This window comes from Lepidochelys kempii, chromosome 13, assembly GCF_965140265.1.
Source record: "Lepidochelys kempii isolate rLepKem1 chromosome 13, rLepKem1.hap2, whole genome shotgun sequence".
In the NCBI taxonomy this organism is placed as follows: Eukaryota; Metazoa; Chordata; order Testudines; family Cheloniidae; genus Lepidochelys; species Lepidochelys kempii.
The window spans coordinates 40,413,381-40,424,029 of NC_133268.1; the positions used below are offsets into that span (position 1 = coordinate 40,413,381).

Below are 10,649 nucleotides of genomic sequence, written 5' to 3' on the forward strand. Positions count from 1 at the left end.
CCCCAAGCCCCAGTTGTGGTGGTGAAGCAGGCAGAGCACTATTTAAATAGGGCAGGGCGCTCATTAATGGAGAGACGGTCCTGGAGAGAGGTGTGAGGGGAGGCCCTCTGTGGGAAGAGCATGTGGTTGTCAGGTTGAGTTACCCATAGACTGTAGGGTAGGTTCCTGTGGGGAGGGGGGGTCCCTGAGATAGGGCCTGCAACAGGAGACAGAGACCCAGGCTGCTCCTGAGGGGGATCCCTGAGATTGGGCCCGAAAGAAGCGAGGAGTTCCTCGGAGCTTAACTGCTGGAGTCGCTGGCGAAGGGAAGCAGCAGGGCATTATGCTGGGCAAGAAAAGAGAGAAGAGGAAGCAGGGCCAAGAAGCAGAGGACTTCAGTGGGCCCAGGCAGGGGCAGAAAAGCTGTTTGGACAGTTGCTGAGGACATTAAGTTGCCCCATTTGTTAGCCCAGAAAGGGGAGTGAACTGCTGAATGACTTGGCTGGAGCCTGGAGCCCAGAGAAAACACAGCCAGGAATGGACACGGCAGCCAACGAAGTAGCCAGGCGAAGTCCCCTGCCACGTCAGACCCGGACACGAGAGGTGACGTCTCGGGCATAGAAGCATTGACCGCTCCCTGGGGCTCCTGGGGAAATGCTGCCTTCATGGCCAAGGTCAAAGCGCCTCCGGTAGAGCTGGGAGCCGAAACCACGTTTCCTCGGTCCCCTCCCCCCACCGCCCTAACCAGGGAGCCTCCCCCTCAGCAGGGCTATAAACTCCTGTCCCCGTCTGCCCACGGGGCTCTGTCCCACACCTCCTGGCGTGCCCCCAGCGCCCCGCAGCCCCCTCCCGGGTCACACCCACAGTTACTGTACAGGCTACGCTGCCCCCTGTGTCACTGGGTCTCCACGGCGCAGAGGTAGCGGGCGGTGTCCCCCAGCCGGCAGCTGCGGATGTGCAGGGAGCTCCGCTTCTGCCCCGGATCGTGATCCGCAGTGAAATTCGGTTCTTGTGTCTGGTTCCCCTTGCCGAACAGCATCAGCAGGAAAAGGGGCCGCTCCCCGGGAGCCTGCCGGAACCAGTGTAAACTTTGGATAGCGCTGGAGTAAGTGCAGGTCACGGTGCCATTCCGCCTCTCGGAGACATCCAGCCACTCCGGGCTCTGCTCCACAGAGAGCTGCCCGCTGGCCACTGGGAATAACGGAGACAAGGGGGAAGCAAGTCAGAAGCTGCCATGAGCCACTTGCCCCCGAGAACCGCGGAGTGGGGTGGGAAGAGAGACAGGCTGCGGGGGGACAGACCGACCGATCTCTCCATTTCACTCCCTTCTTCCCCACCACACAGTCAATGAAATCCAGCCCCGGCTCCCTGCTAGTGACCAGCGGTTCTGTCTCCCCAGCCCTTACCCCACAGGTGCATTAGCTGGATCACCCACGACAGCCCCTGCGGCCTCCCCATCCCTGCGCTGCCTGACAGCCCAGGGCACAGGGACGCTGCTGGGTTCTCCCTGGGGCTGGCAGGTGTGTTGGGGTCTCCTCTGCTGTAGGGATCGGACACGTCCTTCTCCCCCCTCGTGTGCCCAGCCAATCAGCAACCAGCCCCTTCTCTCCCATCACAGCCGTGCGTCCCTGCGGAGAACTCCTTCGCTCAGGGCCCTTCACCTTGTGAGGGCTGTCCCCTTGTGGCCAAGTGCACAAGTGGGTGCAGAAATATTTAGTTCTTTTCAAAGGGGAGTCAGGTGCCCAACTCCCATTGACCTCTACCAGAACTGGATGTCCAAATCCCTTAGGCAGCCTCCATGAAGAAATGACTCCTCTCAATTATCAAACTAAAGATGTAGAGAGAGATTTATCCAAAGTACATAGGGGATTCAGGAGCACAAGTCCCATTAATAATACTGTCCAATTGATTCTTATTCATAGAGTTTAAGTCCACAAGAGTACTTTAGTCTGTCCTCCTGTGTAGCTATATCAAAGGCTGTTAAATTTCATCCAGTTACCCATGTTTTTGCCCAAAACTTGTGTTTGCCTAAAGTATCTTCAAAGGATCACAGAATCATAGAGGGGCTGGAATGGACCTCAAGAATTCATCTAGTTCTCCCCCTGTGCTGAGGCAGGACTGAGTAAACCTAGACCATCCCTGACAGGTGTTCCTTCAACTTGTCCTTCTAGACCTCCAATGATGGGGATTCCACAATCTCCCTGGAAAGCCTATTCCAGATCTTAACTACCCTTTATAGTTGGAAAGGTTTTCCTAATATGCAACCTAAATCTCCCTGCCTGCAGATTTAGGCTATCACTTCTTCCCAGCTTCCATGGACATGGACAACAATGATCACCGTCGACTTTATAACAGCCCCTAACATGTTTAAAGATTGTTAAATCCATCCTCATCCCCCTCAATCTTCTTTTCTTCAGATTAACCAGACCCATTTTTTAAAAAAAATTCCTCATTAATCAGGTTTTCTAAACCTTTTATCATTTTTGCTGCTTTCATCTGGACTCACTCCCGTTTGTCTACATCTTTCTAAAAATGAAGCACCCAGAACTGGACACAGGACTCCAGCTGAGGCCTCACCAGTGACAACTAAAATAGGACAATAACCTCCTGTGTCTTACATATGACACTGCTACTAATACATCATAGAACTGGAAGGGACCTCGAGAGGTCACCTAGTCCAGTCCCCTGCACTCATGGCAGGACTATTATAGAACACAGGGGGAAATCAAATCAGTATCTTAGAAGTTTGTACACTAATGTGAGAAGTATGGGGAATAAGCAGGAAGAATGTGAAATGCTGTTAATAAACAGAACTATGACATAGTTGGCATCAGGGAGACTTGGTGGGGTAATACACATGACTGAATATTGGTATAGAAGGATAAGTTTGTTCAGGAAGGACAGGCAGGGAAGAAAGGGAGGAGTTGTTTTATATATCAAAAATGTACACACGTGGACTGAGGTTGAGATGGAAATAGGAGACAGACTTGTTGAAAGTCTCCGGGTAAGGATAAAAATGGTAAAAAACAAGGGTGATGTCATGGTAGGGGTCTACTACCGACTACCTAAACAGGAAGAAGAGGTGGATGAGGCCTTTTTTAAACAACTAACAAAATCATCCAAAGCACCGGACTTGGTGGTGATGGGGGACTTCAACTCCCCAGACACCTGTTGGGAAGAATCATATTAGCCTTTTTCACAACTGCATCCCTTTATTGACTCACATTCAATTTGTGATCCCCTATAAACCCCAAGCTCTTTCTCAGCATTACAACCACCTAGCCAGATATTCCTCATTCTTTAGTTGTGCTTTTGATTCTCCCCCCCCCCCTTCCTAAGTGAAGTACTTTTCACTGGTCTTTATTGACTTTAGTCTTGTTGATTTCAGACCAGTCTCTGTCACGGTCATTCACAGGCGCCAACTTTCGTTGGATCCTGGCCCCGCACTGACTCCGCCCCCTCTCTGCCCCTATTGGACCCTTCCGCAAATACCCACCCCGGCCCCACCCCTTCCCCGAGTGCGCTCCCTTCCTCTTCTTCCTCCCCCGTCCCAGTTCTTGCAGCGCAAAACAGCTGTTTCATGGCGCAAGCGCTGGGGGGGATGGGAGAGAAGCAGGACACAGCCGCAGACTCAGGGGTGGAGGCAGAGGTGAGCTGGGGCAGAGGGGTGGGAAGCTGCCCATGGGTGCTGAGCACCCACCAATTTTTCCAGGCCTGGAGCACCCATGGGATCTGCACTATGAGGTCATTTTGAATTCTAATCCTGTCCTCCAAACTGCTTGCAAACTCTTGGTGGCATCTGCAAATTTCATAAGCACACTCTCCATTCCATTAGCCAAGTCATAAATGAAATATTATATTATTAGACCCGGGACTGACCCTTGTGGGACCCCACTAGATATGCCCTCCTAGTCTGACAAAGAACTACTCCCAGAAGTCACCTACTACAGGACAGGCCTAACAAAGAAAATAACAGAACGCCACTAGCCGTCACCTTCAGCCCCCAACTAAAACCCCTCCAAAGCATTATTAAGGATCTACAACCTATTCTGAAGGATGACCCAACACTCTTACATATCTTGGGAGACAGGCCAGTCCTTGCCTACAGACAGCCCCCCAACCTGAAGCAAATACTCACCAGCAACCACATACCACACAACAGAACCACTAACCCAGGAATCTATCCTTGCAACAAAGCCCGTTGCCAACTGTGGCCACGTATCTATTCAGGGGACACCATCATAGGGCCTAATCACATCAGCCACACTATCAGAGGCTCGTTCACCTGCACATCCACCAATGTGATCTATGCCATCATGTGCCAGCAATGCCCCTCTGCCATGTACATTGGTCAAACTGGACAGTCTCTACGTAAAAGAATCAATGGACACAAATCAGATGTCAAGAATTATAACATTCATAACACTTCAATCTCTCTGGTCACATGATTACAGACATCAAAGTTGCGTTATTACAACAGAAAAACTTCAAATCCAGACTCCAGGGAGAGACTGTTGAATTGGAATTCATTTGCAAATTGGATACAATTAACTTAGGCTTGAATAGAGACTGGGAGTGGCTAAGTCATTATGCAAGGTAGCCTATTTCCCCTTGTTTTTTCCTACCCCCCCACCCCCAGACGTTCTTGTTAAACCCTGGATTTGTGCTGGAAATGGTCCATCTTGATTATCATACACATTGTAAGGAGAGTGATCAATTTAGATAAGCTGTTACCAGCAGGAGAGTCGGGTGGGGGGAGAGAAGACCTTTTGTAGTGGTAAACACCCATTTTTTCATGGTTTGTGTGTATAAAAAGATCCTCTGTACTTTCTACAGTATGCATCCTATGAAGTGATCTGTAGCTCACGAAAGCTTATGCTCAAATAAATTGGTTAGTCTCTAAGGTGCCACAAGTACTCCTTTTCTTTTGAGTATTGTTTTTCAACCAGTTTTGCACCCACCTTATAATGGTTTCATGTAGAAAATGGTTCCCTAGTTTGCTTTTAAGAATGACATGTGGGATTGTCTCAAACACCTTTCTAAAATCAAGGTATATCATGTCTGCAACTTCTCCCTATCCACTACGCCAGTAACCCTGTCAAAGAAAGGCTGCCAATCTTGGTTTGAAGAATCAAGAGATAGAGCTGTTTTTTTAAATGCTTAATTTGAATTTGGCTGGCTTCAACTTCCAGACATATTGGTTCTTGCTGTGCCTTTCTCCACTAGATTAAACAGCCCATTTAGAACCAGGAATTTTCTCCCCAGGAAGGTATTTATACACCATGAACAAGTCATCACTTGATCTTTTTGATTAAACTCAACAGATTGAGCTGATTGAGGTTGTCTCTCACTGTTAGGCATTTTCTCCAGCTTTTGAATAATTTTTTGTGGCTCTTTTCAGCACTCTCTCCAATTTGTCTACACTACAAAATTAGGTCGAATTTATTAAAGTCAACATGTAGCCTCTGATTTTACAAACTCATAGAATACCAGGGTTGGAAGGGACCTCAGGAGGTCATCTAGTCCAACTCCCTGCTCAAAGCCGGACCAATCCCCAATTTTTGGCACAGATCCCTAAATGGCCCCCTCAAGGATTGAACTCACAACCCTGGGTTTAGCAGGCCAATGCTCAAACCACTGAGCTATCCCTCCCCCGTCGATGGTGTATGTCCCACTATCTACATTCCATAAGCGGAGCACATCCCCACTACCATGGGTAGCATCGACTAACGGAGCGATGTACTGTGAGCAGCTGTACCACAGTTCCTGCTCCCAATTGGAATTCTGGGTTAGGCTCCCAATGCCTGATGGGACAAAAACATTTTTGTGAGGTACATGTTTTGGGTACATATCGTCAGCCTCCCATGATGCACTTGGCTCCTCCCTCCCTCCCTCCCTGAAAGCAATGGCAAACAATCATTTTCAGGCCTAAGCCTGGGTTACTCATGCAGATGCCATAGCACAGCAAGCATGGATCCCACTCAGCTGTACGCTGTTGCTATGAGTGTCACAAACACCCCACACATTGTCCTGCGGTATTTGCAGAGCCTAGCCAGGAGTGGCCATGTGGAAGAATGTGAAGCCACACAAACAGCTGTGCTGGAAGCCATGGAACGGAGCAATTCGCCCATACTGGCAGTGGCAGCCAGGCTTGTTGACAAGGTGGGATGCTGCTTCTGGGCCAGGGAAACAAGCACAGACTGATGGGACCTCATCATGATGCGGGTATGGGATGAGGAGCAGTGGCTGCATAACTTTCAAATGCGTAAGGACACCTTCATGGAACTTTGCAAATTGTTTTCCCCAGCCATGAAGCACAGAAATACCAAAATGAGACTCACTTCTCTGACAGTTGAGAAGTGAGTAGTGATAGGCCTGTGGAAGCTTGCAAAGCCAGATTGGTGCTGGTCAGTCAGGAATCAGTTCGGAGTGGGTAAAACTACCAAGGGGGTGCTGTGATCCAAATAGCCAGGGCAATCAATACCCTGCTACTAAGAAGGGTAGAGACTCTGGGAAATGTGCATGACATAGTGGATGGCTTTGCCACAATGGGTTTCCCTAACTGTGGTGGGGTGATAGACGGAACGCACATTACTATCTTGGCACCAGACCACCTTGCCAAAGAGTACATAAACCTCAGGGGTACTTCTCGATGGTGTTGCAAGTGCTAGTGGATCACAGGAGCCATTTCACCAACATCAAGGTGGGAAGGTCCGGAAAGGTACATGATGCATGCATCTTTAGGAGTTCCAGTATCTTCAGAAAGCTGCAAGAAGGTCTTCCCAGACCAGAAAATTACCATTGGTGACATGGAAATGCCAATAGTTATCCTTGGAGACCCAGCCTACCCCTTGATCCCCTGGCTCTTGAAGCCGTAGATGGGCAGCCTGGACAGTAGTCAGGAGCAGTGGAACCATAGGCTGAGCAAGTGCAGAATGGTGGTAGCATGTGCCTTTGGGCATTTAAAGGGGCGCTGGTGCTGTTTACCCATTTGGTTAGATCTCAGCGAAAGCAATATTCCCGTTGTTGTTGCTGCTTGCTGTGTGCTCCACAATATCTGTGAACGTAAGGGGGAAAGTTTCTGGTGGGGTGGGGGGTTGAGGCTGATTGCCTGGCTGCCCATTATGAGCATCCAGACATGAGGGCAATAAGAAGAGCACATTGAGGCACACTGCATCTCAGAGAGGCTTTGAAAACCAGTTTCATCAATGATCCAGCACTGATGTGACAGTTCTGTGTGTTGTTCCTTAGCAACCTTCCCCCTTTTTCACATGTACTGCCCTGTAAACTAAATCCCCACCAACCACAGTGTGCACAGTGAATAAAGAGCCTCTTGTCCTCAATTCATGCATTTTTATTATGCTAACAAACACTGAACAGAGACAGCAGTGAATAGCAATTATAACCCAGGTCTAAGGGCCGGATAACACAGGGAAGGAGGGGCAAGGACACATAGCTTATTACACTGCATTGTCTAGTAATCAAAGCTGTAGGAATTAGAGCTTTCTGCTCCATGAACCATCCCCTGGAGTTGAGTTCAAGGGATAAAGGAACTTTCCCCCCGACACCCCACCCCCGCATTCTAGGCTGTATGGGAGAAGAGGATATGGAATTTGGTGAGGAGGGCATCATTGGGTGCAGTGGGACTCTAAGGACTATCAGCCTTTCCTGCACCTCAACCAGACACCTCAACATGTCTGTTTGCTCCCCCATAAGCCACAACATCTCCTCTTGCGTGTTACGCTCTTGTTCCCTGCTTGCTTTCTTGCCCTCTTGTCGATGCTCATGCTCTCTGAGAGTGTGAGCCTCCATGCATGGAACTGGGCCCTATCAGCCTCGGAGGAACACATCAAATAACAGAACATGTCTTCCCTTCTCTGCTTTTTTCGCCTTCTAATCTGGGACAGCTTTTGTGCTGGAGTGGAGGAAGCACCCAGAGAAAATGTTGCAGCTGCAAGGAAAAGCATACCTTGTTGAAAATGAAAATGTTTGAAAATGAAAGGTTAACTGCTGCAATGAATGAAACAATTCACAGCAGTAAATACATTCCCTGAGGTACTTGGCCAAATTTTTTGTTTTAAAAGAAGAGCCTGCCAGTAAGGTACAACACATGGCAGAGTGCTGGGCAGCAGATTTTGGTTTTCAGGCAAGCATGGTAAGCACACACCAAAGGATAGGTCATGTCAGGGCACATCCGGCACACCCAGGGACATTTTTTAGTGTGGAAACTCTTGGCACATAAACAGGCTTTTCCAGGGAGCACCCTTTGCATAGCTGCACTGGCCACCACTGTAACCCAATAGTTTACCTCAAATTAAAGAGTAATCACAATTGCATTTAACCCCGTAGTGTGATTACAAGTGTGCACTCACCAAAGGTGCCTTCCTCACCATCACAGTCCCGCACCAGTGGGTCCTGGGAGGGGACTGGCCACAGAGTTAGGAAAAGGTCCGGACTGTCGGGGAGAATGGATCCTCCTCTTGCCTGCTGCACATTCTCCTCCTCCTCCTCTTCCTCATCAACAATGTCCTCCTCATTGTTGCCCATGGCCGCCTGGGTCCCCTGGGAGGTATCCACAGAGGGTGTTGGGGTACTTGTGGGGTCCCTGCCTAGATTCCCATGCAGCTGCTCATAGAAGCAGCATGTCTGTGGCACAGCACCAGAAAAACTATTTGCCTCCCTTGTCTTCTGGTATGTTTGCCTGAGCTCCTTTATTTTCACACAGCGCTGCTGTGTGTCCCTCCCTGGTGTAACATTTTACCCCCTTGCCCTGTGCGATTTTGGCATAGATGTCAGCATTTCTTCTGCTGGTTCGGAGCTCTGCCTGCACAGACTCTTCTCTCCACACAGCAATCAGATCCAGTGTCTCCTGTATGCTCCACGCCAGAGCGCATTTGCGTACCTGGGCAGGCATGGTCAGCTGGGCTGGTGACTGAAGTCAACGTACTTAGATCTACTTACCGTGGTGTCTTCACTGCTGTTAGCCAACAGCTGATGCTCTCCCATTGACTCTGCTTGCGCTTCTCATTCTGGTGGAGTACCCGAGTCCACAGGAGAGTGCTCAGCTGTCGATTTATTGCATCTATACGAGACATGATAAATCGACCCCCACTGGATCGATCATTGCCCGCCAATCCAGCAGGTAGTGTAGACAAGGCCTCAGTGTCTGGTTTCACTAGTACCACCCGGGCTCACGGGGTACATAGCTGTTCTCATTGCTGGTAGTGATCTGCTGCGGTTCAGCAGAGAAACTGGACAGTGAGTTTCCAAGAATTAATGGTCCCACAACAGAAAGTTCAAGGCTTCAAACCAAGACCTGCAAAGATTTTACTTCCCAATCTTCCTGAGATCAGAGGAAAGCCCAGGGTGCAATCTATCCACTGCTTCTGAATTTAGGGTAACATTTTCAAAAGCACCTAGGTAATTTAGCATCCTAAATCCCTTTGACTATCAGAGGCTTAGGTAAGGGACAGTTTTTTAAAGGTATTTAGGTAGCTAAAGACGCAGATCAGCATTGAGTGGGATATTCAAAAGCATGTAGGAGCCTTATTAATGGGAATTAGTCACCTAAGCACTTTTGAAAATCCCACTAGGCATATATCTCCTTCTGTAAGCACCTAAATACCTTTACAGACATGCCCCTAAGCCCTTTCTGAAAAGGGGCTCCTAACCCACTTAGGCACCTTTGAAAAATGTACTCTTTGGTCCTTCTGCTGGGATTTTCAAAGGCCCCAAGGAGTTAGGTGCACAACTCTCATTGAATTTCAATGGGGTTGGGGTTCCTAACCCCCTTAGGCACCTTTGAAAATACCAGCCTACAGCTTTTGCACAGGCTGGGGTGCCCTTTGTGCCACTGTGTCTCCACTGCGCAGAGATAGGTGGCTGCGTCTTGCAGCTGCGCCTGGGTGATGTTCAGGTAGCTGTGCTTCTCTGTGGTACGGAGCTCAGCTCTGAGATTCAGCCCCCACGTGGCTTGCTCAACCTTGTACAAAATCCCCAGGAGGGCAGGGCTTTCCGCCGGTGCCTGGCGGTACGGTACCACTTCTTGCCGAGCTGGAGTAACTGCAGGGTAGGCTGAAGTCCTGTCCTTCAGAGCCACTCAAAGACAGCAGGCTCTGCTCCACATTAACCTGGCAACTTACACCCAGTGGGAAAGGGAATTTAGATTTATAAACAGAATGATCAACGAATCAGGTCCCTCCATCATCCCTAATCCCCAGGAGAACAGAAGAATGCATCATGTTCATGTTGTTCTGGTAGTCATCACCTCCACTGGGTTAAGATTTACAGAAGTGACTTGTGATTCTTGGGTGCCCAACTTGCGACACCGTAAAGAGTCTGATTATCAGAGGCAGTATCCCTAACTGGCCAGAAAAGAGCTACAGGAATGATTTGAGGTGACTTTAAGACCGATCACAAGAATGACTTACGCATGGGATTCCAGTGTGTTCTGTAGTCTAGGCTAATTAGACAGTAAAGTCTCTGAGCAAGGGAATCTCCTGTCCTGTGTTTGGACAGTGCCTTGTTCAGTGTGGTCCTGTTTTCAGAGTAACAGGCGTGTTAGTCTGTATTCGCAAAAAGAAAAGGAGTACTTGTGGCACTTTAGAGACTAACCAATTTATTTGAGCATAAGCTTTCGTGAGCTACAGATCACTTCATCGGATGCATAC

General features: G+C 49.0%; 1 gene segment (V, D, J or C); it reads right to left on the bottom strand.

Moving 5' to 3' along the window:
* Window positions 1-874: 874 nt before the first annotated feature.
* Window positions 875-1,437, bottom strand: LOC140896814 (T cell receptor alpha variable 27-like). The segment is given in 2 exon segments: window positions 875-1,170; window positions 1,386-1,437. Coding segments are annotated over 2 exon segments (348 nt in total).
* Between the last annotated feature and the right edge of the window lie 9,212 nt (window positions 1,438-10,649).